The 27,710-nt window shown below is 47.3% G+C and overlaps 2 protein-coding genes across 2 annotated transcripts in view; one reads left to right on the top strand and one right to left on the bottom strand.

Moving 5' to 3' along the window:
- The first annotated feature begins 2,515 nt into the window (after positions 1-2,515).
- Positions 2,516-22,653, top strand: B3GNT3 (UDP-GlcNAc:betaGal beta-1,3-N-acetylglucosaminyltransferase 3). Its single transcript, XM_063147050.1, has 2 exons — positions 2,516-2,547; positions 18,506-22,653. Exons 1-2 carry the CDS (start codon positions 2,516-2,518, stop codon positions 19,659-19,661), a joined length of 1,188 nt encoding a protein of 395 aa, XP_063003120.1. The 3' UTR covers positions 19,662-22,653.
- Positions 22,654-23,816: 1,163 nt separating this feature from the next.
- Positions 23,817-27,710, bottom strand: part of JAK3 (Janus kinase 3) — a 30,335-nt gene continuing 26,441 nt past the window's right edge. Inside the window, exons 23-24 of the mRNA XM_063147211.1 lie at positions 26,118-26,228; positions 23,817-24,998 (exon numbers count right to left, since the gene is read on the bottom strand). Of these exons, the coding sequence (XP_063003281.1) occupies positions 24,882-24,998; positions 26,118-26,228 (228 nt within the window). The 3' untranslated portion in view covers positions 23,817-24,881. The remainder of the gene's footprint in view (positions 24,999-26,117; positions 26,229-27,710) is intronic.

A 27,710-nucleotide genomic window follows, 5' to 3' on the forward strand; every position in this document is an offset into this window, starting at 1 on the left:
TTTTTTTAAAAAACAGTTCCTTGTTATAGCAACATACCTGCAACTAAAACAGCCCTGAGTGCAAAGACAAAAATATTGCCCCTCCCCAAAGCTTGAACTGTCACTCGTTCAAGCAAGGGTAGAAATTCGTCAGATGTTGGGACTGCAACACCTTTGCAGAAGCGATCCTGGGTTCGATTCCAGCAGCGACTCCAGGTAGTGCTGGAAAAGCTCTAGAGCCCTATTTGGGCTAGATGGACCGACTCCGTATAGCACTCTTCAAATACTTGAAAGGTGGTCACACAGAGGAGGGCCAGGATCTCTTCTCGATCTTCCCAGAGTGCAGGACACGGAATAATGGGCTCAAGTTAAAGGAAGCCAACTCTCGTGTTATCTTGCAGCAATTTCCCCACCTGGCCTGTTCCTGCTGCCTCCCCTGCAGCTAGACCTGTTGAGAAACAACCCGGTTAAGAAGATGCCCATGAGACATTTCCCCCCAGCTGATATTTGATAACGCAACTTGAAGCAAGGGTTGCCTACCGGTTCGAGCACCTCAGGTTTAGCAAAGGCATGCTTTCTCCACCCTTGTATCTACTTTGGGCATGATTCTTTTTGTACATTCGTTAAAGCGATGAGGCCTTATCCTTGGGAATGTTCACCTTGTGCCTCCGTCCCTAATGTTTTCCATCTGATGCTGAGCAGCTGCATTCCTGTGGTCCAGAGTTGTTAGTGATGAAGTCGGTCCGTCTGTCCATCCATCAATTTATGGATTCAGCCAACAGATCTCAACATAAAACATGGGCATGAATTAACACGCAGAAGTCAAGATCAAGTGTCTCTCTGGAGGATTCCCAGAAAACCAAAATTACATTGAATTGGACGCAATTTTAGCTCATAGCCGCTTTGCTTTTTTTGCAAGGATTTACCTGATACGGGTCAGAAAGGGGAAAACAGCCTCCTAGTGTTCAGAAGACCTTGCGAGTGAGAGGTTGATCAGAGGATTGATTAACTCCTTACAAAAAAGTAAGCCCCTGTTTCGATGTCCTCCAAATCACCCATGGTCTATTTGGAAGTGCAGGTCTCATGGTCCTAGCAAAGCCACCAAAGAGAGGCCCAAAATCCAGGCAGATCCATGTCAACAGATGAGCGTCCCACCAGTAAAGTCCCCGCGTGGCCTCTGAGCCGTGGCTCTGTTACCCCACGTGGACTGCAGGGATACAGTCTGCCGGTGTTTCGGACTTCAACTCAGCCTCAGCTAGGAGCTGAAGTCCTCTAAAACATCTGGAGGGCACCTGGTTGGGGAAAGCTGGTGAAGGCCTCTCCCACCCAAGGGAGCTGACAAGTAGGGATGTGCTCCGCTCCGATTAGGAGCGTAGAAGCAGTAGCGGATTGGCCTGCTCCGCCTTACCCAGAGGCGGAGTAGGAGCGGACCGCGGACCCCCTAGAAGCAAGGCGAAGAGAAGCGGCCATTTTTCGGAGCTCCGAGTTCAGGCGGAGCGCTCCGGTCGCCATCTTGAAAACATTTCGCCATAGGATTGCATTGCGGCAAATAATCGCGCATAACTACGTTGTTTTTGAAGCTATCATTCTGGAAATTCTTGTGCACAGAGAGTCGTGGATGGGGGTCATTTTGAGACCACTCTCACCTCTCTGCATCGTACGGGTCACGGGCTATATTTTTGTGAAAATCGGGTCAACCGCGCGGCTCAAACTGCGTTTTCGGCTTTTCGCCCATAGGATTGCATTGAGGGAAAGAATCGGGGATAACTGGGGGGGGGTTTAAGCTATCATTCTGAAAATTCTTGTGCACAGAGAGTCGTGGATGGGGGTCATTTTGAGACCACTCTCAACTTTCTGCATCGTACGGGTCGCGGGCTAGAATTTTTTAAAAAATCGGCGGGAAAAATACCTTTTTCAAAGGGCTGAGGGGCAGAGTCAGCTCCCGGTCATGATGATCCCAAAGTTGGAGGAGGGCATAGGCAAAACAGGTAACTTGGGATTCTGGGAAACTTCTCTTTCTTCATCTGAACGGGCTTTTCCCCGTGTTTTTTAACACACCTCGCAGGGATGTTGTGTGTGGGGTGCCCGATTTTCAAAAATTCGCCAAAAATCAGGGGATGATGGGATTGCTTTGAAACTTGGCGTGCGTGTGTATATCCCCATGAGGTGTCATGGTGCCAAACATGAGGTTTCTAACTTGAACAGAAAAAAAGTTGTATAATTTTTTAGCTTTCAATGCAAGCCTATGGGGGGGGGGAAACGGAGCTCCGGATCCGGATCCGGAGCTCCGGGCGGAGCGGAGCGGAAGTGGGCGGAGCGGGGGCGGGGCGGAGCGGCCCGATCCGAAAAATGGCGGATCTGCAAGTGAAGCGGAGCGGGGGGTCCGTGCACACCCCTACTGACAAGGCACGCAGGAGCCAGCCCCCTCCTTTGTCCTGAAAAGCTCACCTTCTGCAAATATTTGGCCTCAAAACAAACAAAAGCCAGGGAAATCTCAAACAGCAAAGGTCATCCACTCTTATTTGTTGTTGAGAAGATGAAGAGGGAAGGTGGGACGGTGCCGTGCAGGTGAGCACATCCCCAGGGAGAGCTTGGGGCTCTTTTAGTTTCGGGGCGGTTTGTCTTCCCCCCTTTTTTCGTGGGAAATCCGCTGGGAGCTGTGGGGCACGGTGGGTGGAGACAGGGCTAAAAGTGGGTCACTCATCCTTTCCCTCTTCTTTGCCACCCCATTTCCTCTTCTTTCCTTCCTGGTTGCCAGGGAAGGACTGAGGGCAGTTTATGCCCGCGGACCGATCGCAGGAGCTCTCTACATCTGGCCAGATGCTCTAGCCAGATGCAAAATTAACTCGCGGGCCGTCTACGACGCCAGAGTCACCGTTGTCCCGACCTCGGTCTTAGCAGATCGATACCTCTGACTGAAAAGTGCAGCTCTGTTCCTTACACACTTGTTCCAGTGTAAAGCTGTGCAACGTTCATATTTCAGAAGTGGGGTGTGGGTGCGGGTGTGTATTTCTCTCCCCAGTCTGGATGACACGGTCGCTGTAACTTCTGGCGTGAAGCATATTTAGGGTGACCCTATGGAAAGGAGGACAGGGCTCCTGTATCTTTAACAGTCACCCGAAGCATATTACAAAACTGTCTCCCGCCGTTTCCTTTTAAAATGCTGTTTGTTTAATACCGTATGAGCTTCTTTTCAAAACCATATTTATTTAATAGCCTGCTTAAACTTACAGTGGGTCTGGTCATGTTTTCCTATAACTTTACTGCAACTGAAACAACACTGGAGTATTTTCCGTCCCCTTGGCCGTTGGCAGACGGGGACGGAGGGCTGTGAGCGGAAAAGGAGGCAGCCATTGAAAAGAAAAGGGAAAGAAAAGAAAAAAATCCCACCATTGTCTGCTTTGACTGTGAAAGCAAAGGAAAAAATTCTTCTTTGGGGTAAAGTTATGCCAACTCTCCCCATGGCCTGAGTTCGATCCCAGCGGAAGCTGGTTTCAGGCAGCCGGCTCGGGTTGACTCAGCCTTCCATCCTCCTGAGGTCGGTAAAATGAGTACCCAGTTAGCTGGGGGAAAGGTAATAACGGCCGGGGAAGGCAACGGCAAACCACCCCGCTATAAGGCCTGCCAAGGAAACGTCAGCAAAAGCTGGCGTCCCTCCTAGAGTCAGTAATGACTCAGTGCTTGCACGAGAGGTTCCTTTCCTTTCCCTATGCCAGGGCTGCTTTTTCTAACCAGATACTGGTTAGAAAAGCATTTTAATGTGTTATAACAATATACAAGAAATTTTCCAACCAAAAAAAGCCCAGTTTCATAACAATGACAACAATAATTGACCATGTTCATCACAAGGGTTGCATCTCATGCCGTGAAATCTATAATAAAAATATTATTGGCTGAGGAGTGCTGGAAGTTGTAGGAATTTTTGTTCTGTTTAAACATGCGTAAGATTTCATCCCAAGGGAATTTAGTGTTCAATTGCCTTACCAAAACCTATCTTGGGTTTTTCCTCTCAGCCTGTTTTTTTTTTTAAATGCCCATAAAGGCATATATCATGTTTCAGGAAATGCATCTCATTCCTTTGTGCTCAAACTTGTCTAGTCATTTTTTCTGCGAATATAATTATCCATATATTGTTATAACCTGCTTTTCTCGAACTTGGGATCCTTCCAGTGTTTCACAATTAATCAACAGTTGCTACAAAACGCCCCCAGTAACTACTTCCTGGAATTGGAGTGTTTTGACCGCTGAAAATTGCGAACGGGACTAATTTTGGATCAGTCTGTATTTCCTTCTTCATTATAAGGCTGCGTTCCTTAAAGATGTGTCTCCCCTCCTATGAAACTTGCACATATTGAAATTCCGACTACGTGTGGGAATGGTTCTTCTTAACTATTGGTCTATCTATCTATCTATCTATCTATCTATCTATCTATCTATCTATATCACTTTTATCTTTTGTAAACCGCCCAGAGAGCTTTAGCTATGGGGTGATATAGAAATGTAATAAATAATGAAATAATACTTCTACGCGGCTTGATATTATAAGATTTCTAAGCGTTTTACAGAAGGAATACATAAAATATGAAAGCCAATATGCAAACAATATAAACTAATAAATAAAAAACCCATTACAGAAGCAGTCAACGGGACAGATCTAGACACACAGATGTGCCCTGAAGGTGATTGGGATCCTATAACTTTTGGTGCGTTTCCCCATATTTTTGCTGAGGCCAAATATAGTGCAGCATTAACCAGAATGGAGAGAAGGTGCCCTGGCCATCTGCTCTGGACAAAGCGTCTCCGGTAAACAATGACCAGAGCTGTTGTTATCAACAAGAATCCACATCACAACTGCTCTGATTCTTGTTCCTCCTGTTTCTGTTAGGAAAGAACTGGTCATTGTTTGCTAGAGAGGTGGGGGGGTTTGTCCGGACTTTACAACTATTTGCGGTAAAGCATCAAGAGAACCTCTCCGTGTTAATGCTGCAAGACCAATATGTCCCAATGCGAACCTGGGTCTGGGTAGGAAGCCCTGCATAGGTTTTATCCATGAACTCTTAACATTTCTTTGGCCTGTCGTTAAAAGAACCACACCAGACAAAATACCCAACGCCTTTTCCTTGACAAGTATGCTTCTGCACTTTCTTGAGGGGCCTGAGATTCTAACACAGACAATCCTTGCAAACTGTGCCCGGGATGGGAGAGTTTTATTATGTTTCTCGTCCGTGCCTCTGGCCCAACATTTTGTAAGTTCAGCGTGCTTATTCCTGACTCTAAATGTACAGAACCACAGGGGTGACACAGCTGCCCCTTGCGAGTCATAGAATCCTATAATAGTAGAGGTGGAAGGGGCCTCTAAGGCCATCCAGTCCAACCCCCTGCTCAATGCAGGAATCCACCCTAAAGCAGACCTATAGAATCATAGTTTAGTCAAATCAATTCCATCAACACTGGGGCAGCTTGGCAAATCCTTGCTAACCCAGGAATAAGTGTTTATGGGGTCCACGTGATCTGCTGTGGCCTTTGCTTGAAAGGGTGAACCCCTCACTGTTTTGTTGACCTCTTCACGTTGGGTTGATCCTCCGCGTCTGTCTATGGTTTTTTTTTTTCTGCCACTGGTGGTTGAACCTCTCGTGTTTGTGATTCCCGCCACTGTGGGTTGAAAGGGTCGAGAGTGGCCTCAATGGGACCATTCTCCTCGCTGTGTAATTGAGGCTGGGCTGGAGGTTCCTTGCCTTCCTCCACCCTCACTTCTGCTCCTCCTCCTCTGTGCATCTTAAGCTGGGCTTTCAATAGTTGGATGGCGGACTGACAGTTCTCATGACTGGCTGGCCACTTTTGCCGCCCTTTTTTGATCTGCTAAAAATCTTGCTGCCGTTTGAACTTCATCTAAGTGTATTTTAAGAGGACCTCCTCCGAGTGCCTCCTCCGAGGGAATTTGGTTAATATAGCCATAATTACATACCCCTCCTTGAATTCTTCCATCTCTCTTAATACCTCCTCATAAAAATTTTTGTTTATTGTTTGGTGCATACATATTAATCAAAGTATATTTCCCCCCCTCCAGTTTACCTTTAATCATGAGATATCTCCCATTCTCATCTTTTTTAATATCCTCCATCATAAACCCAGTTCTTTTTGAAATCAAAATGGCCACTCCCTTTTTTTTTTGACGTCCCCAACGATACTTCATAATAGACTGGCCATCTCAATCGAATAACGTTCTTTTTCTCATTAATTTGATGAGTCTCTTGCAGAAATATCATGTCAGAACCATCCTTATTTAACAATTGTTCAATCCTTCTCCTTTTTACGACTGCCCCCAGACCTTTGACATTGAGCGTTGAGATTCTTAACTTCTTATCCATATTCAGCTCTCTGATCTTCTATTCGATCCCGATCGTGTTGAAAACATAACATACACACATATACATACAACACCTCAAACATACCCTTCCCTCCCACCCCACTTCCCCCTTCCCTCCCATCACTTTCCCCCCCAATATATACCCGGAAGTCTAATACTTCCGCCATTTTTTTTTTTACCCTTTGGGGGGGGGAAAGAAGCCAGGAACCCAGAGCCAGCAGGAACTAATTAATATATTTCTTATCATCGCTATATTAACCATCTACACCCCCCCAACTGCTCCTCTTTCTTCTTCATCATCGCTTTTTGCACCGCCACCAGCATCTCTTTGAGGACCCAAACCTAAGCTCTCAAGAAGCTCCATGCCTTGCTGGGTGGAGAAAACCCTGTGATTTTCCCCGTTGTATGAGAAACGCAGAAAAATCGGATATCCCCATGCATAAAGAATTCTCTTCTTTTTCAATTCCTCCGTTATGACCTTGACACTGCGTCTCCATTCCAAAGTCTGTTGGCACAGATCATTAAAGACCTGCACTGTTGCTCCTTGGAACTTCAGCTCACCCAATGCTCTTAATTCCTTCATCAATTGCTCTTTCTTGTAATAGCTTAAAAATGTCACCAAAACATCTCTGGGGGGTGTACCACTTCTGAAACCCCCTACCCTGTGAGCACGCTCCACATCTTCTTCAACTAATTGCAGGGTTGGGACTAGTTCTTTGAACCAGCTTAGAATATTCTTCCTAAGGTCCTCCCCTTTCTTCTCCACCATATTACGAACGCGCAGGTTTACTCTTCATGCGTTATCTTCTATAGCAATCAGTCTCTTATCTTGATCTTTAAATTTCGCCTCTTGATCATTTTGAGTCTTCTTAATTTCTTTTCACTTGATCAACCTCTGTCTTCAAAAAGCCTAATTGATTATCTCTTATAGCCATTTCTGCAGCCAGCTTATCCACCCTCTTATTATTTTTGTCAATTTCCGTTTCAATTTTCATAAAAAGCTCAGCTTTAAGACTTTTCAACATAGCTGAAATTTGATCCACCATTTCCTCTTGCCCTGCTGGCTCTGCGCCAGCTCCGGCAGCCATCTTCAACTCCTTTGTTGTTATTGTAGATTCTTCTTGTTTTTCTTCCGTCTCCGGCTCTGAATCAACAACTCTTTGAAGTCTTTTAATGGTATTGTTGGACGCGTGTTGAACCCACCGTGGCTTCACCACCGGGGCAGTTTTTTTGGGTGGCATAGGCTTGCAAATACTGCTGGTGTTAGTTAGTTTCACTTTTAAGTCCAACAGACAGCGAGCTCAGAAGGGTTTTACTGCCGTGCTTAACAAGATTTATTACTTTCTACTGAAAAGGTGGCTATCAATCAATCTCTCCTGACGATGGCTCTGCAATTAAAATTCCTTTCAAGATAAGCTCTCCGTCTGGGAGATTTCTTATGCAGCCGCTCTTAACAGTTCAAGGAGGGGCTACTTCTCCACTAGCCACCTTCCTTCCACTTTAAATACACTCATTAAGCAGCAAAATACTTTAATCTTTTAACTCCCATTCTGTAGCTCAAAGTTTCCCATTCAATCTTCACCGTTCTTCACTATTTCCAGCCCAAATAATTAGATGATAAGGCTTAAAAACCTACCGGTCAATCGGCAGTTATTTTTTCCCCTTATTGCTCCATTGGCATGCTGGCTCCTCCCCCCGTTCTGGCGCTTGTTAAACAGAAACCCTTCCAGATCTGTTTCAAATTTGGTATGACTAAAGCCTTTCCTAAAACCTATCATGGTGTGAAGTTTCATCTCTTTATCTTTAAAAATGTCGATTTTAAAAATAATAATTTAAAAACCTCAATTATTAAAAAATTCCTAAAAAATCAATAGATGAACGGATCTGTTTCAAATTTGTTATGACTAAAGCCCTTCCTAAGAGCTACTATCATGCCAAGTTTCATGTCTTTATCTTTAAAAATGATGGAGTTATAAGCATTTTTGTTAATTCCCATTAGAGCTGCTCTCTGGCTGGGGAAGATTGGTAAAATCCGGAACTTCCTCCTCCCTATTTGTTGTGCAACGGCAAAAATGGCTAATTCCATACAGACTGCCCTATCAGACATTACGAGCCAGGATTGCTAAATGTAGTCTCCATGGTTATAGGCAGCCATCATTTGTGTGTTTGTCTGCAGGGGCAGGGAGCAAAAATGAGAAAGGGCTGTTGGGGTTTTTTTTGCTTGGGGGTGTCCCCTTGACTGTCCACTGTTGGGAACGGGATGGTGGGACTTAGATGGATCTACATTGTTCTGCTCCATCAAGGAAAGGTGTTTTCTTTTCCTCCAACTTTTGATGAAGTTGGTTTGCCTTGGCTTGGCTTCAAAATGGCAGTGCGCCCAATGGGCATTTCTCAACTATAAAGGAATGGTCCATCTACTTTATTTTTTATTAGAATGCCGAAAGCCAGCAACACAGAGAAAAGATGTCTGTGTCGGGATCAAAGTACAGGGTGTCTCTGAGCACACGCTGAGCTTATACCTAGGAGTGTGTTTCCGGCACTCAGTCAGAACAGAGCTCTCTGTCCTTTGCACAAAGGTCTGCTCCGGTTGCAGCCATTTGTCTTAATTTCCGGCAGCGTAATTAGTTGCGAGAAAAATCACTTTGTTCTGGCGCTTGTTAAACAGAAACCCTTAGCTGGGATCTACTGCAAACTCCCCAGAGATCTCCTGGTCGATCCAGATTTACATTTTGTCCGTTTTGCTACTTGTACAGAGTCAGACCCTGGTCTGTCAAGGTCAGTATTGTTGACACGGACTACTCCGGGGTTTCGAGCGGGATTCCTTCCTAGTACTTCCTAGTACTTACCCAGACAGGGGTTTGAATTCCTGTATCGTCGAGGTAGCCAGCCTGGAGAAAGGAAAAGGAAAAAAAGGGGGCGAAAGGCATGATGGTCTGTACGCCGGACGTTATCTCTGGTGATTAAAACCGCTGCCCCAGTTCCCATCTCTTTGAGGTGCCTTCTAGAAAACCCACTCTGGGTGCGTTCTGGCTGCCAGCCAGGGCTCCCTGGCTTCTTTTCTCCTGATTTCCCCTTCCTCTCCACTTTCCGCTTTCAAATCCCTTCCAGTATCAGTAGCTGGAAGCCAAACACTTTTGAGATCTCTTGCTATCTCGGGGAACGTGTGTGACGTCCAGCTCTTAGGCGGTTAGCACTGGCAAACCCCTGGCGAGATTAAAAATATTCTCAAACTTGAGAAAACGGAAGTTAGAAGTTGGCAGGGAGGACTCTTTCCCAGGCCTGGACGGAGAACCTGAGGATTGCACCTGGGACTCAGCTACCATCTCTCCCCTAAAAGTAAAAGAAGTTTCCAGTCGTCAAGGGTGTAGAACCATGGGCACTTGCTTTATGTCGAATCAAGCTTTTTAAAAATTGACTTTTTAATTTATTTATTTATTCTTTTTGTTACGTTTTGATGAACATACTGTTTATAATCTGGGTTTTATTGTTAATGGCCTTTTGGGGAAGGAAGTCAGGAGAGAAGTAAAGTAATCAAGAACAAACGCAATATTGTCTGTGCCAGCAGTCCAGAACCTCTTAAACTGTGCAAGGTCTGGGAAGTTATCAGATGACTGCTGTCCGGAGGAAATGGAACATGGAAAAGGGGCTGTGAAGCCCTGCCCTCCTGGCCTACACAGAGTCACAGTGTTTCAGTTAATGAATCTGGAACCTTCCGTATGCCAAGCATGGACACTGGTCGCCGAACCTCTGCAAATAAGCTAAGTTTCCAGTCCTCATGGTTCTGAATAAAGGGCTCATTTCTGCTGGAGGCTGCCTTCTACCAGCTCAGACTCTTGGTCCATCTGGGGCCTTCTGATTGCTAAACAGGGATCAATCTCCCCACCCCAGGCTGTGCCCCTCCCAACCTCTCCCTGGTCCTTCGCATTTCCTGTGGGATCAGCCCAAACCAGATCTCCTGTGATGTTTTGTTATCTTCGGCGGCTTGCTGATCTCGGCGTGCATCCAGTTTTCTTTCTCTCCTTGCTCACTTTCCTTGTCACGCTTTGAAGAAACCAGCTCTGTGGGTCCGGGAATGTGCCGGCTTGGAGTTCAGGGGTTGGTTTTCTCCTTCCTCCGCCTCCGGGAGATTTTGGTGGCTGTTTTTGTGATGCACAGGGCAACCCAGCGAGAGATGGGTGTGTGTGTTTGCAACTGGGTGGGGGGAGGCATTTTACTGCTGGGGCGAAAAGGGACATCTTCACCCCCCATCCCGTCCCATCAATGGCGCAGGGAAGGCTCCATCTTCTGCGCACACACACACACACACACACACACACCCGTAGCATCTGGCACCCATGGCAGCTGACAAACTCTGCCTAACGGTAAAACCGGTCCGGTGAACGGGATTGCAGAAGAGAAAGCCCCAAACCTTCCTCCCGGTGCATTCTGGACAGTTGTTTTGGACTTCCCATCAGCCTCTGCCAACAATTGGTCAGGAATGCTGGGCGTTGTCGTCTGAGACAGCTGGAAGGCTGAACGAAGCCTGCAGTGGGTTCCGGAGCCTCTTGGGTGAGTCACCTCAAACACCAACAGACCGGTTCGCTCCTGAACCGCTTTCAACCGTGAAAGCAGAACAGGTGGAAGGAAAATGAGGCATCTCCAAAAACAGAACAACATTTCAAAATAAAGGCTAATATCGCAGGGTCAAAACTAGCAATCAGATATGCCTACCGGTCCATCACGTAATAGGCTATACGTAGTCCACATTTTAATTCCCAAATTCAAGATAATAACGATGTCCCAAGTGTGCTTCGACCTCGTCAGAGAGAGGAAGAGAAACAATCATTCCAGCCCTCGCTAAAACAAAATGGAAAAGGATGTTTGAATTCTGACGTAGAAGCTGGGAAGCCAAATACTCAGGCGTTGAGATACCTGAGCTAACATGCCAAGCCCACATAACCAAATAAATATAAACTACTAGAAAATGAGTTCATCCGTAGTTATATATATTTAAGGCTTTGCCCCGGGGCAAAGTCACTAAGACTATTTTTTTTAAAAAAATCAACCAGCCCAAATAAAACCATCCCTTAACATTAATCCTAGGTCTTAAGGATGTGCTGCGGCTACTTGGCAGTGAGGGAAAGGCACTCTGGACATGTTCAGAGGCTTATTGAGTCCTTTGGTCAGTGCTTTGCATATGCAGAGGATTGACGGTCCCTCTGCTTGAATTCGCTGTCATGAGCGACTGAGGGGCGTTGATAGAGCCTTTTGCCACTTGCTTTCATTTGTTTAATCCACACTGAAAGGGAACGATGGGTTTTGTAGTCCAACACATCTGGAGGCAGGAGGTTGAGGGAAGCTGTGCAAAGGCAACAGGAGATTCCTTCCCCAGAGCTGTTAGAAAGCCATTTAGTTGCATCAGCATCTGGGGTGGACTAGAGGACCTCTTGAGATCCCCTCCGGTTCTACCTTTCCACTGAATGAATGGGCCCTGATATCATAGAATCATAGAATAGCAGAGTTGGAAGGGGCCCACAAGGCCATCCAGTCCAACCCCCTGCTCAAGGCAGGAATCCACCCTAAAGCATCCCTGACAGATGGCTGTCCAGCTGCCTCTTGAAGGCCTCTAGTGTGGGAGAGGCCACAACCTCACCAGGCAACTGATTCCATTGTCGTACTGCTCTAACAGTCAGGAAGTGTTTCCTGATGTCCAGCCGGAATCTGGCTTCCTGTCACTTGAGCCCGTTATTCCGTGTCCTGCACTCTGGGAGGATTGAGAAGAGATCCTGGACCTCCTCTGTGTGACAACCTTTCAAGGACATGAAGAGTGCTCTCATGTCTCCCCGCCATCTTCTCTTCTCCAGGCTAAACATGCCCAGTTCTTTCAGTCTCTCTTCATAGGGCTTTGTTTCCAGACCCCTGATCAGCCTGGTTCTGGAACTGACCCGTGTGGGAGCTATGGACCACCAAAGTTCAGTTGCGACCAGCCCCAAATGCTCCGGCTTTTCCTCCCCTCAGCCGTTGCGTAGGGATCACGGCCCCCATCCTGGGCATCGTTTACCTCTCAGTCAGCCTCTCTCCGTCCACCTGGGACCCCGTGTTGGCCTTTCACCTCCGCAAAGGATTCCTTTAATTGGAGACTTCAGGCAAGCAAATGAGGGAACGTGCAGTAGCCCTTGGGGTAACTCTGCCTGTGGTGACAACAGAGAAGCTTGGCTGAAAGGCGACAGTGGTTCAGGGCGGAAAAGAGGGCACATCGTACCCATGGACCTTTCCCCCACAATGCCGCAAATTCCGACAACTATGTGTGCTGCTTAATTCCCCCTTCCTCTTCCTTCCCCATCCCTATTTCCTTGTGTGTCATGACTTTTTTTAGCTTGCATGTTTTTAATTGGCGTTCTCAGTTATTACGGATATTACTGGAACACGGTTTTATGGATCCATAGAAACATAGAATGGTAGAGTTGGAAGGGGCCTCTTAGGCCGTTAAGTCCAACCCCCTGCTCGATGTAGCGGCTTCGGTCTTCCTTGCTAGACCTGATCCTCTGCTCTAATGAATTCTGCCCCTTGGTGTCTGCAAAGAGGGAGGACTTCGTCTGTGCCGGCCGTGGAAACGCAGCTCACAAAACCAACTCAAACAGGAGCTGTCCGTCCCCCAAACCCACGGCCCACCAACCTTTGCCCAGGGTGGTCTGGCAGGAGAAGGGGACCTTCTTCGCCACTGTGGAAGAATTTTGGGGTATGGGCTTAACCTGACTCCTTCCATCTTGGGTTTTGGGCCTGGGACAAAGTACGAAAAGTGTAGCTTGACATTTGGCTAAGACTGAGAAGGGTAAGTTCCTGACTGTTAGAGCAGTACGACTGTGTTTTACTGTGGTTTTAATTTTTGTGAACCGCCCAGAGAGCTTCGGCTATTGGGCGGTATAGAAATGTAATAAATAAATAAATAAATAAATAATACAATGGAATCAGTTCCCTAGGGAGGTTGTGGGCTCTCCCACACTAGAGGCCTTCAAGAGGCAGCTGGACAACTCTCTGTCCGGGATGCTTTCGGGTGTATTCCTGCATTGAGCAGGGGGTTGGACTCGATGGCCTTGTAGGCCCCTTCCAACTCTGCTATTCTATGATTCTAAGAATAACTTGGGACTCAATGTCAAATATAATGGCTAATTTAGATATTTGTATGCTTATTTCCTGTATCTTCTCCCTCATGGACCTGGCTTAGACCCCATGTCCTAAATGGAATTTGCTTATATCCTGTGTTCCCACCAGCTATGCCTATGCGTGTGTCTGCGTGTACTCTGTGTCCCTACCATGTGTGGCAATATACACATCCTGTTCCCTCCCACCCATCCTTGAGACCATGTGAGTAACAAAGATAAGAAGTCTTATGCAAGATTTAGGTCACTAAGAAGTGTCAATAACACTTGTAACTGTTTTTTCAGATGTCAGTTGCACACTTAGAGTTTCTCTCTGAGTGTTGGCTCTTCTTTTTGTGGCTTGCAATAAAAATTTCCTTAAAGGGACGGAGAAATGTTTTGAGAGTTTTTGGACCCCCACTGAACGATCTTAATGAAGGGGGGGGTTAATTTAATCCCTCCACATTTATGGCCGCTGTGAGCAGGATCATCATGTGGGACACTCGAGGTGGCATAGGGAGCCCCGAACGGGTAAGTAATGAGTCCATTTCATCAAATCCTTAAATTCCCATTGCCATTTCTCCTGGAAGAAGTTGTTGTTTCTGGTGGGAAGTGTCACTAGATTGATTGACGGCTCATTGAAAGGCAGTCTCCTCCCTCTAGGGAAAACTGGGAATCAGAGTTAGGTTGGGGCGAATGGACTTGCCCAGAATGTGTTTGGTGTGTGTGTTGATCTGTGTGGGACAGTATTGAGACCGACAAGCTTCAATGCCGGCTAGAGCGTGTTGTGTTGCGGCAAAGTCCATGATCGTGGGATCGTGGATACTGGGCCTTGTAAGAACATCCAAAGAGCCCTGATGCTGGATCAGACCAAGGGTCCATCTAGTCCAGCACTCTGTTCACCCCTGACTGTATATTCATTCAGCTTCTCTGCAATTTCTTTGTCCTCCTTTAGTGCTGCCTGAAGTCCATTGCCTTCCAACAGTCCAACTGCTTCCCTAGCTGGCTTCCTGCTTCTGATAGATTTAAATAATTCTTTATTGTTGGACTTCATCTTATTAGTGATGTGCTCTTCAAAAATGGCAGGCAATTTCCCACTTAAGCATATATTGAACCTGTGGTCACTGTTACCGACTGGTTCAACAATATTTACATCTTGTATTAGGTCCTGGGCAGCAGCACCTAGGATTACGTCCAGGGTTGCCTCCCCTCTGGTCAGTTCCATGACCAGCTGTTCCAGGGCACAGTCATTTAGGACTTCGAGAAATTTAACTTCTTTGGCATGACTGGAATATGAATTTGTCCAGTCAATGTGAGTGAAGTCACCCATTATGACAACCCTTCCTCGTTCCTCGTTTCATTCTCCATCTCAGGGTCACTCTGAGCATTTTGGTCTGGGGGACGGTAGCACGTTCCTAGCACTACATTAGTTTTGGGGCCCTGCAGTGTCACCCAAAGTGCTTCTGTGGAAGAGCCTTCCCCATTAGATGCTCTAGTCTAGCTAGAAACAATGCCCTTTTTAACGTAGGCCCTTTCTACACCTGAGGGTTATCCCAGGAAAATGAAGGGATCCTCCTTGCCTGCTCCCGGGATCCCCAGTGTGGCATTTGGATGCACAGGAACGATCCCGGGATATAGGGCTGGTGTAGACATTCCCATAGAGAGCAACTCTGCCCCCAGTACACCCTTCCCGGTCCACCCTGTAAAGTTGGTATCATTCCCTCTCACTGTCTTCCCAAATTGTTCTAGATTGTACGTGCCTTGTGATCGGAGGCCTGCCTGGCTTTGCTTCGGGGTGGGGGACGGACGGCGGGAATCCCCCGTTGGCCCGCCCTCCTGATGCAAATTCCCAATCCAGAGGTGCCAGATTGCCTTTGAGGTTTCGACATTGTGTCGAGTTTGACCCATCGTGTGACGATTTGGAGTTGGAGCGTTGCCGGCGCCTCTCGGTTTTGTGTAAAGGGCGATGAACTTGGCAGCTCCTGACAGGGCAACATTTCAAAACCCTTTCTATTTTGACAGGCTTTTGACATTTTAATCTGCCTCTGTGATTTTTCTTGGTTGTTCAGCCAAGGTGGGGGCCTAGTCTCTGCGCTCTCCTCCGGCTTATGGGTTTGGTCATCGCCTGGGGGTTCCGTTGCCTTTTGTCATTCTCCACCTTGCGAATCATCATTTTGCAAGTCGTAGAAACAAATGCAGACAAGAAGAGCGTTGCTGGATCAGGCCCATCTGGGCAGGCACTTAGCTCACACCGTGGCTGACCAGCTGTTGAACAGGAACCCACAAGCAGAACACAAGTGCACCCTCCTGCCCATGTTCCCCTTACCCTTCAGGCAGGCAGGATTTCTCTGCCCCTCCTTGCGCGACAGCAAACACAGCTATTTGATTAGTTACAAAAGGATCCTTATCACCAAGTAAATGAGATGTTTACTCAAGCGGGATTTTTTACCTGAGGTATGAGAAATCTTTTCTCAGGGCCAGCCTACAAAACTCACAGGCACGCACCTACACACACGGAGCAGAATAGTCTCTCTTTGTGCAACCCCACAAAGTCGTTGAAATATGGGAACCTTCACCGGCCATCCCGGATGAAGTTGAAAGCGCTGTCTGGAAACACCGTTCCGTAAATCCTTTCCTCCACTCGAAGTAAGTCGAGGAATTCATGAGCGCGAGAGAGATCTCTCGCAGCTATGAAGTTGACACCACCTAGAATCTCCTGTTTGCTGAGATGTCCCCGTCTTCATTAGCACTCTGCGTGGGGCTGGGGGTTTAGTATGTTTTTAGGATGCTTTTAGGATGTTTTTCAACAGTGCATGCCATGTTTTTATCTGTAGTTTATGTATGTTATGCTTATTGTAGTTCCTTGTCTCGATCCAATCAGAGAGGCAGGTAAGAAATATATTATTATTATTATTATTATTATTATTATTATTATTTTGGGAGCAAAAATCAGCCCCTCCCTTTTCTACAGAATTTGACCAAGTAACGGTCAGGCCTAGCGATATGTCTTTTCAAATAAAAAGAAAGCTGTCTCGTTTACTGTCTCGTTTACTTTACCTGGCCCTGGTTATGATTTGTCGGCTGAATGTACCTTCTCCTACCTATGGAGAGAAGGAGAAAAATGTCTCCTTGCCCACTTTCTCTCTGTCCAGTGACATTTTGTACACCTCTATCATGTCTCCCCTCGCTCAGCCCTTTCCCAAGCTAAACGGTCCCAGACGTTGTGACCTCTCCTTATAGGGGAGTTGCTCCAGGTCTGGATCAATCTTAGTTAACCTTTTCTGCCCTTTTTCCAATGCCACAATGTCCTCCTTTAAATGCGGTGATCCTTTTTGAGGTACACAGTGTTCCAAACAGGAGGGGGTGTCACACCGTAGATTTGTATAAGGGCAACATGGTCGCTGCGGTTCTATTTTCAATTTTTCCCCAATTACCGTATTTCTTCGATTGTAAGACGCACACTAATTTCAGTACCACCAACAGAAAAAAAACACCCTAAAACACACCCACGATTCTAAGATGCACCCCATTTTTAGAGATGTTTATGTGGGGGGGAAAGTGTGTCTTAGAATTCGAGAAATAGGGTATGCCAAAGATGGCATTTGCCGTTTTCGTTGCAGCTGGATCGTAGAATCATAGAATAGCAGAGTTGGAAGGGGCCTCTAAGGACATTCAGTCCAACCCCCTGCTCAATGCGGGAATCCACCCTAAAGCATCCCTGACAGAGGGTTGTCCAGCTACCCCTTGAAGGCTTCCAGTGGGGAGAGCCCACAACCTCCCTAGGTCACTGGTTCCACTGTTGTATATGTTGCTGTGATCTGATCATGTGTTGCTGATAATACAGGCTTGGATGCTTCTTGGTTTTGGGGACTTTTTGGGAGGAAAGAAGCAAAAAGTTGGCTTGTTGTGATTATTGGATGCGCAACGTATACACGGACAAACTCTCGGTCTCTGTGTGAGCCTGTTTCATGCGGATCCTGCGAAGAGACCGAAGGATTTTGCTGTGCAATTGTCCTGAGAGGAAACTCTCTCCACCATAAGAACATCAGAAGAGCCCTAATGCTGGATCAGACTGAAGGTCCATTTCGTCCAACAGTCTGTTCACACAGAATGCTGGACTACCAGCGACCAGCTGTCAACCAGGGACCCACAAGCAGGACACGGTGCTGCAGCACCCTCCCACCCATGTTCCCCAGCAACTGGGGCATGCAGGCTTACTGTCTCTGATGTTGGAGGCATCTTATAGACCTTATAGATGTCCTTTGTTGTGCATGTGCACCTTGTATGAATATGGGTGGGTGGGGATGAGGGGTCCGGTGTTCTCTGACGCAAGTGTGCATCTCCTGGATCATGTCCCAATTGTGACCAGCCACCAAAGACCAATCAGAGCTGTTGCCCTGTTGATCCTCAGTAGAACCACATGTCCCATGCTTAGGATGAACGTCACAGCTTCAGATGTGCATTGCAATTGCTCTTTAAATGGCGCCGATCCACAGGGAAAGATCAGCGACGGGTGGGATCCTGCACCTCACTCCTCCTGGCTCATTTGCAGTTCAGGAGCTCTGCCTGTAATGATCTAACTAGGTTTGTCACTGGCAAACATCCCGTGCATTTCCCAAAGCAAATTGGTTCAGGGATGCTGGCTCACATACTCTGGCTGTCAATCGGTTGGATCAAACCATGGGATTCCGTTGGGGGAATATTTTCCACCTCAAAGACAGAAATGCAAATGTTACGGGGATAGAAAAATACCTCCCAATGCCAAGGAACACGAGTAGTTAGTAATAATAAAAGTTTTACCTGGACACTTTGTGATACTTTTATAATGTTTTGAATTTATAATATACTTCTTCCGACAACTCAGACATGGTTCTGGTTGTGAGGCGATGTGAATGCTAACCACGTCCTCTTTAGCATCCATCTACCGGCCAGTGGGTCTGCATTTTTGACCTAGCTGGTGGTCTTGGGGCAGGGGGGTCTGTGAGCCAATGGGAGCACAGCGGTGTGTTGTTCCTGCACTCAACCTTCGCTTTTCTTTCAGGGTTAAGATGCCATGGCGCTGGTGCCACCGGCTGGAAGTTGCCTTCCTGAGTCTGTTGGGGTTCCTGGGGTTCCTGTTTCTTCTCCAAACCGATGATCTTCCAAACAGTGGTGTCTCGAATGAGGCAAGGGAAACCGCTGGTCTGACCCCGCTGAACACTACTACCGAAGCCCGCAAAGTCATCACCCGGTGCCGAGTAAACGAATCGGCGGCCAACATCTCCGGCTTCGCCGACCTGCCTGATCACATCAAAGACTTCTTGCGGTATAAACATTGCAAAGAGTTCCCCTTGCTTCTGGACCTCCCGGAGAAATGCGGCAGCCGGGAAAACTCCTACAACGTCTTCTTGCTCTTGGCCATCAAGTCGTCTCCCGGGAACTACGAACGGCGCGAGATCATCCGCAAGACGTGGGGGCAAGAGCGGACGTTAGCGGGCGTCCAGGTCCGCCGGGTCTTCCTCTCGGGCGTGGTGGCCAACGCCCGGGACGCCCGGAAGCTCAACAAACTCCTCAAGCTGGAGTCGGAGGAGTACGGAGACATACTGCAGTGGGATTTCCAGGACAGCTTTTTCAACCTGACACTCAAGCAGGTCTTGTTCCACACCTGGATGGAGGCCCGGTGCCCGGGGGTCCGTTTCGTCTTCAACGGAGACGACGACGTCTTTGCCAACACGGACAACATCGTCCACTACCTGTTGAGCGTCCCGGGAGGAGGGGACGAGCATCTCTTTGTCGGGCAGCTGATTACCAACGTGGGACCCATCCGGGAGAAGTGGAGCAAATATTACGTGCCGGAGCAAGTGACCACCTCCAAGTCCTACCCGCCATATTGTGGTGGGGGCGGCCTCGTCATGTCCGGCTACACCTCCCGCACCATCTACAAGGAATCCCTGGGCATCGAACTGTTCCCCATCGACGACGTCTACCTGGGGATGTGCCTGCAGAGAGCAGGCCTCGCACCCTCTTCCCACATGGGCATCCGGACGGTAGGCGTGAGGCTGCCCTCTTCCCGGCTGGATCCCTTCGACGCCTGTTACTACAAAGAGCTGCTCTTGGTCCATCGATTTGTGCCGTACGAGATGCTGGTGATGTGGGACGCCATCCACCAGGAGGACTTGGTCTGCGGGAAGAAGGTAGAGGTTTACCAGAGTCTCTGAGCGGTCCTGGGGAAGAGGAAGATGGACGGATGGAGAGCTCATGGGAATCTAAAACGGAAGACGGGAAGAACCGACCTGTCTTATGGATCCGTCTTTGCAGCTGATAATTTTCTGGTTTGCATCTCTTCCCCTCTGAATGCCAGGACGTTTGGAAGAGATGCTATTTGACTTAAGAGATGCAAGAAAGTGCTAAAAATTGCAGCCATGGGCGGATGGTGGTTGTCAGGGTAATTCCGCTTCCCCCCCACCCCAGCCCTGACTAGATGGTTTGGAGCTGACGGCTCCTCTCAAATGCGTTTTGCTTCCATATTGGATTCTCCGCAGTTCCTTCATTAAAGGCTTGTGTCAAAATAAGAAGTGAATGGTGGTTGGGACTGGATGATACCTCAGGAATTCTGATCAGCGATGCACTACTTCTCTGGGACTTCCTCTGACACCTCCTGGCTACAGAAGAGATGGACGCCGCCTCCTTGTCTTCCTTGCAGTTCATTCAGGGCCTCAATGGGGTCGCTTTGGTTTGGCTCAGGCAAAATGGCGGCTTTGAGCTTCCTCTGTGCTTGCACTGGTGGTGGCCATGTGTCATGACTAAGCATGACACCATGCTGGAGAGACGTGGTTCATTGTTCTTTTCTTTCTGGGTCTGATGAACGGTGCAATTGATGAACGCGCCTTTCTCCCAACGTCTCAGTGGTGCCGGTTAGAAAAGGAAAAGAGGAGAATCCATCCACAGCTTTCTTTGCTTAGAGACTCTTGGCCACGGCAGTGAGAACATTTATGGGCCTTTGTGGATATCTGTTATTGGAGTGAACGTGTGTGTGTGTGTGTGTGAGAGAGAGAGAGATTCAGTGATTTGTTGTGATTCAGGGTGTACAAAGTTCCTTGCACTGATTTTAGCTCTCTGTGGTCAAGCCAGAATGTGGCGTTGGACCACGCGATTCGTGGGACGCGGGCATCAGTCAAAAATGGCTTGGATAAATGTTCAGGGCTTCTCTCTCTGGAAGCCACTGGGGCAGGAGAGGAGATAGCCTTGGAGACCCTCTCTCTGCCCTGACGCACTTGCGGTGAGAATGAGGGTCAGTCATTCTTTCATGCTCCTGTTGGGATGTTACCTGCCCTTCCAAAATGCAACCGTTTCAGGGTGTCTGAGAGTCAGATCCAGGAATTATTGTCGTCATCATCATCATCATAATCTTTCTGTCTGTCCACAATGTGAACGATTAAGCTTCAGAACAAATACGATCCAGAAATAACAACATCAATAATAACAATAATCCATATAATAATCATTGATATTATATTAGGAATAATAATATCATATTTATTATTATTTATTACATTTCTAACTGCCCTTCCAAAAGACAAGCCATTAAGCTTCAGAACAAATATGATCCCGGAATAATAATAATAATAATGATATTGTGTGGTTGTTGTTATTATTATTACATTTCAAATTGTCCTACCAAAATGCAAGCCGTTACGGGTGTCTGAACTTCAGAACAAATAAGGTCCAGGGATTATTCTCATTGTTTTTATTAGAAAAAACACATTTGCTCAGTTGCGCAACAGCTGTCATTTTTTCATCCTTGGTCATTTCAGGAAGTTGCTCTGATCCCTTCTGTCTTGCTCCTTCTGTGGTTCAATCCTCTGGGATTCATGGGCCAAGATCCGCTTTTTCGTGGTGCACAATGCCCGAACCCCCAACCCGGCTGCACATTCATTGCAAGACCCCCTAACTGTGGTCCCGGGCAGGACTCCATGACTTGGCTGAGCTCCATGACTTGGCCAAGTGACACACAGAGTCTTTCTCTGCCATTTCCCAATCTTACAAGTGCAGAAGAGGACTGGACTGTCCCACCACGAGTAGATGCTGAGGCCATCTCACCAGAATCCTACTTCACCTTGCCGGCGTTTTCTTCCTTTCTTTAAATAATTAATAGGCAGGGCGTTTTTGAAGCCCCCCCCCCCCACATAAAATCCTCACAAAAATCCTGTCCCTCGTCTTTCTTGAACCACTACAATCAGCAATAGTAACAGGATAAAAGAATGGGAGGGTAACATTTTCCCAGCACTAGTTAAAGTTATGGCAAAGTTATTTTTTATTTTTTTGGCTGCAGTTGAAATTGGCAAAGACTTTTCAGCACTGGTGAAACTGGGAAGGTTTTTGCCGCTGGTGAAACGGCAAGGGCTTTCCTATGCGCCGATATAAAGATAGATATTTCTCCCGCTCTATAAAAAACGTGATGAAATGGGCTTCCAATAGAACACATTTATTTAGAGGTCACACAGGGATTTGGAATTCTGATTGTAAATCCACTTTTCTGTACAATTGTTGATTAATTTCAGCTCCTGGTGTAAACTCATTTTAAACTCCGTATCTTATTTGGGAGGGGTGGGTCTTTTATACACACCTACCAACAGTGGCAAAACAGCTCAAAAGCCCTTTGAAGGCACAGTCCTGTATTCACAATTACTTGATAGTAAGTCCTATTGAAATCAAGGGGACTTACTCCTGAGGAGACATGCATAGGATTGCACTATAAGTAGCATATGTGAAATCTATCTAAAGCAGAGCCAAGGGTCCTCTGCTGTGCCCCTAAGTCAGCCTTCCTCAACCTGGGGCGCTCCAGATGTGTTGGACTGCATCTCCCAGAATGCCCCAGCCAGCTGGCTGGGGCATTCTGGGAGTTGTAGTCCAACACATCTGGAGCGCCCCAGGTTGAGGAAGGCTGCCCTAAGCCAATGAGGGTGGGGGGCACGCAGTGGCCCGAATTTCTTTCTTTCTCCATAATGTTGGGCTTCTTGTTAGAGATTTCCTGTAACAAAATAAGTTATGAAGTGCCCTTCTGTTGTTTTTCTTAAGGCACAGTTCTGGCTAGTAACCATATTCTACTGTTTCCTGTTTTGTTTTGTTTTTTAAAAAAGAAACACTTCTTGGATTGCAGTTTTATGATGTCTTTGTTAAATAATAATTAAAAAAAACCTTCTTGTTTAATTGAAATGGTGCGTTTTGTTGGGGTGGGAGGGGAGATTTGAACTCAGATGATGTGTCTTGCACTTATCTTGCACTTTCAGCTAGATTTGGGCACCAAACTGAATGTTTTGGCCAGGGGTGCAAAAAGGCCGGCTGTCAAGCGCTCTTTGGGGTTGCCAGAGACCCTTGCCTGTACCGAAAGAGAAGGAGAACACCCCCACACACACACACACAATTGTGATTTATAGTCTTTGCCATAGTAGTCTCATTCCTTGCAGGTTCCTGGCTGCTTCTATGATGCTCCACAGAGCCCATTTCCAGAGTGGGGGTGTGTGTTTTGTAGTTCCCAAAATGTAAGACTGAGGGGAAGAGAGTCCAATACATTCCACAAAGAGAGGTTATTTCTTAAAACCAGGCCGTAGCCTTGCAGTTCAGGACTCAGAAGTAACTGCGGGTTTCAGTCATTGAGCGCTGGTCATTTTATTTATTTATTTATTCCATTCCAATTCAGCCACAGCTATTTGGGTGGTTCTGCAGCCGCTCGCTGCCTGGAAACTGTGGGAAAGTCCCGATGCTACTACTTCTTCCTTTCCTAGACTTTACTCAGCCTCCTCAGGGGCTCGCTTTTCTGTCCATCAGCACTTTGAGACTCCTCAGCTTCACCTGCCTAGCTGGCCCTGCGTATGCAAGGGAATTGCAGGTCATGACACCTTGGGGCGTGTTTTTGTGTGTGGATTTCAGCCTTCTCCTTAGCAACCTAAATTTGGCTACTAAGACCTCATGACTACCTTGCCCCATGTCATTGGTACCAACATGTGCCATGACCACTGACTCCACCCCAGCAGTCTATGAAGCTACCTAGATGGCGCGAGTTAGCTGCCAACTTCACATAAAAGGACATCAGAAGAGCCCTGATGCTGGATCAGAACAAGGGTCCATCTAGTCCAGAACTCTACTCACACAGTGGCCAACTAGCTGTTGACAAGGGACCTACAAGCAGGACATGGGTGCGACAGCACCCACCTGCCCATGTTCCCCAGCAACTGGTGTACTGTCTCTGATACTGGGGATAGTGCATAGCCATTAGGGCTAGTAGCCATTGATAGCCTTCAAACTGTGGCTGGCAATTTACCATGTGGCCTACGCACCTGTTGGAACCAGACTGCCTGGGAATGAGACAGACATCACAGTAAAACCTTTTATTGCAGTACCAGGGAGCCCATAAAGATCCACAGTTAACAGCTCACAACATCAGTCCGTGACCAGAAGCCGTTCGTGGGCATCACACGAGGAGGCGCAAAGAGCCCTGGGTTCGACACGTGGAATCGATCCCAAATGGGTTCAGAACATTCTCTTGAAACACCGTCTTTAGTTGACACCACCCCCACCCCCGGTGAAATGTCCTCTCCTGCTATGAAAGATGTCCCTGGCTGAGAAGCAGTGGTTTCCATCAAGGTCAGGTCTCCAGCTGAATTGGCGTCCTGCGTGCGAGTCCCTCCCAGCTTGTAAAACAGTGGGAGGCGTGATAGAACCAAGTTCTCAGGCACCTGGCTGGATGTGACTGTACCGCTTCTGACGCAGCACAGGTGCCAGAGGCTGCCCCTCTCCCACCCCCCAAACTGGGCCAAGGTCTCTCACACGTGCAGGTGTGTGGCTATGTCTGACTCAACCCCCCCCCCCCCGCCCTGGGTTTATTTCCCAGGGCCCCAAGTGGCTGCCGGTGCCATTGGAAGGCGTTTATGCTCAGCTTCGTTGCCGTGCAGGGGGTGACTTTCAAGGGGGGATTGCAGCTGGGGGTGGGAACTGTTTGTTGGGGTGAATTTCACCAGGTTCTCCATATGTACAAATGACACCTGCTGAAATTCCCTTTTCTATGCAACTGTTAAAGATACAGGAGCCCGGTCCTCCTTTTCATGGGGTCACCCTATGTAAGGATGGGTAGATTTTCTGTGGGTTTGTGTGCTGTGGGCCTGGGACCCTGGAATTTCACACGCAGCCATGACAGCCCCTGGAGCAGGACGTGGGAGACCCCCCTCGGATGCCGGAGGAGGAGGAGGAGGAGTTGAAGAGCAGACTGAAGCGGCCTACGCCGGAGAACCAGGGAGGTGAAGTGGGAAGTCTGACTCGTGTCTGAATGGGGGGGTGGATACCTGGGGACCCCACCCCTCCCCAGGTCTGCCACCTTGACAGCACAGGGGAATGAAAATATCATGGCCTTGCAGGGGGTGAAACTCCAGCGGTGTCACCTCCTAGCCCCGGGCCTTGCAGTGGTTTTCCCTCAAGGCTTCGATTTGCGGAGCCAGCTTGGCGAATTGGGGCCTCTGGCTCGGCGCAAAGGACCAGCAGGACTGCATCAAGGCAAACACCTGGGGAAAGAGGAAGGAGGCTGTTAATTGGGTGAAGCCAGAAGGAACTTCTTTACAGGAGTCACCTCAGTGCCGTGAAGAACAGGATACAACCCTGCCATCCGTCTCACCCTCTTCCACACCGCCAAGGTAGGGTGACCCTATGAAGAGGAGGACAGGGCTCCTGTATCTTTAACAGTTGCATAGAAAAGGGAATTTCAGCAGGTGTCATTTGTATAGATGGAGAACCTGGTGAAATTCCCTCTTCATCACAACAGTTAAAGCTGCAGGAGCTATACTAGAGTGACCAGATTTAAAAGAGGGCAGCTTTAACTGGTGTGATGAAGAGGGAATTTCCCCAGGTTCCCCATATATACAAATGACACCTGCTGAAATTTCCTTTTCAATACAACTGTTAAAGATACAGGAGCCCTGTCCTCCTTTTCATAGGGTCACCCTAGCCAAGGTATCCCCCGGAAATCCAAGTTCCCTCTTTTGCTGCCCTTTGGGATACTTTAGCCTATGCAAGAACACCATTTTGCTTCCTCAAATGTTGCAGCATGCTGGCATTCTACACAAGCAGGGCTGTGGCCCTCACTTTTGGAGCAATCACACCGAAGGACACGTACTCTTTTGAGTACAATTGAAATGCTGCAATTGGATAGCTTGAAGGTACCCCTACGGACAAGGCTGCTCTACCAGACCATGTTGCAATAATAATAAAAAAGAAACCGCCCTTAATGTCCACTTTAAGTAGATGCCTTGTGTAGGTCACAAATGCCTGGATGGAATATAATATCACAGGGTAAAGACTGTCGTAAAGGAGAGACTATCAGAAGAGCCGTTTCACCAGCCCTGCTGAAAGACTAAATTTTTTTCCTCTTCCCTCCACATGCCTGTTTCCTTGTGTGTCGGGCTTTTTAGATTGCAAGGCTTTGAGGTGGGGACTGTCTTTTCTTCTTCTTCTTCCTTTTACTGATTATATCTAAGCCAGTTCAGGAGACTTTGGGGCTGTGGGATAAAAATACTTCAAATAAATAGATGACCGTAAATATCAATAATCAGTGGGGGTTCCCTGCTCATTCTTAAATGTTAACCTAGAATGGCCAGCTGCGGGCCCTGCGTGCGAAGTCTGCTCACCTCTACCGGGCAGTCCGTGGGGGCCGGAAGTCGCCTGTTCTGCTTCAGCAGCTGAAGGAGGTGACAGACAATGGTGAGGGATTTGCTCTGCCCCATCATGCGGAGAAATTCCTAAGGGGGAAAGAGAGGACGAGGGGGCAGAAAAGGATGCCGGTGTGATACGCTGAGGTGTGCATTGCGCACAATTTAAAACTAGATATACTGACCAGCAACACCCGCCGAGATGCGCATGCGTAGGACAGAGCTGTGCTGATTTATTTATTTCAGCTGACGTTACCCAAAAAACCAGAGCCAACCCCCACCTGGCTTTTACTGTATCACCTACTGTTTATGTTTTGCATTCGTTGGGGTCTTTTTGGACTTCTTTGCTTTCGCTCTTTTTATTGTTTTAAGGTAGTGCTGCTGTTTTTTTTATTATTTTGTTTGGTGTAAGCAAATGTTTAGTTGGGTAAAGAACTTTTTGGTTGGGGAACCGCCCAGAGAGCTCCGGCTATTGGGCGGTATAGAAATGTAATAAATAAATAAATAAATAAATAAACTGTAAGTGGTGTTTTGGTAGCTCTCTCTCTCTCTCTCTCTCTCTCTCTCTCTCTCTCTCTCTGTGTGTGTGTAGGGTGTCCCTATGGAAAGGAGGACAGGGCTCCTGTATCTTTAACAGTTGTATTGAGAAGGAAATTTCAGCAGATGTCATTTGTATATATGGGGAACCTGGTGAAATTTCCTCTTCATCACCACAGTTAAAGCTGCCCTCTTTTGTATCTGGTCACTCTAGTATAGCTCCTGCAGCTTTAACAGGTGTGATGCAGAGGAAATTTCACCAGGTTCTCCATATATACAAATGACACCTGCTGAAATTCCCTTTTCAATGCAACTGTTAAAAGATACAGGAGCCCGGTCCTCCTTTTCATAGGGTCACCCTAGTGTAGACAGTACCAAGCCAGGCAGGGTGACGGTTCTTTTGGCGCCAGGTCAAGAGTTTTCTTTGCTCTCAGGCATTTAACTAGGGTGACCCTATGGAAAGGAGGACAGGGCTCCTGTGTCTTTAACAGTTGTATTGAAAACAAAATTTCAGCAAGTGTCATTTGTATATATGGGGAACCTGGGGAAATTCCCTCTTCATCACACCAGTTAAAGCTGCCCTCTTTTAACATGTTCACTCTAGTATAGCTCCTGCAGCTTTAACTGTTGTGATGAAGAAGGAATTCCACCAGGTTCTCCATACATACAAATGACACCTGCTGAAATTCCCTTTTCTATGCAACTGTTAAGAGATACAGAAGCCCTGTCCTCCTTTTCATAGGGTCACCCTGTGTGTGTGTGTGTTTACAGAAAAGCAGTTTTTCAATAATAAATGTACAGTTTAACAAACTAAAAACGCACACACCCCAAGCTATTTATTTAATATAGCCATTTGAAAGCTCCCTTTCCCATATTCATGGCAGCATATGATAACAAATAAAACAGAATTAAAAGTGCAATAAAGGCGCAATCCGATGCATGTTCAGACAGGGAAAAGGCCTGCAACTCCCAGCATGCTACAGATAGTGATAATGATGGATTCTGTGATGATAGTGACATGTTTTGTGATGGTGG

This window comes from Elgaria multicarinata, chromosome 23 (genome assembly GCF_023053635.1).
Source record: "Elgaria multicarinata webbii isolate HBS135686 ecotype San Diego chromosome 23, rElgMul1.1.pri, whole genome shotgun sequence".
NCBI lineage: Eukaryota > Metazoa > Chordata > Lepidosauria > Squamata > Anguidae > Elgaria > Elgaria multicarinata.

Bases quoted from the DNA above. Each gene is read 5' to 3' on its own strand.
- B3GNT3 (XM_063147050.1), top strand. From the start codon at position 2,516: ATGAAGAGGGAAGGTGGGACGGTGCCGTGCAG. The intron at 2,548-18,505 runs GTGAGCACATCC...CTTTTCTTTCAG, and splicing joins GGTGGGACGGTGCCGTGCAG to GGTTAAGATGCCATGGCGCT.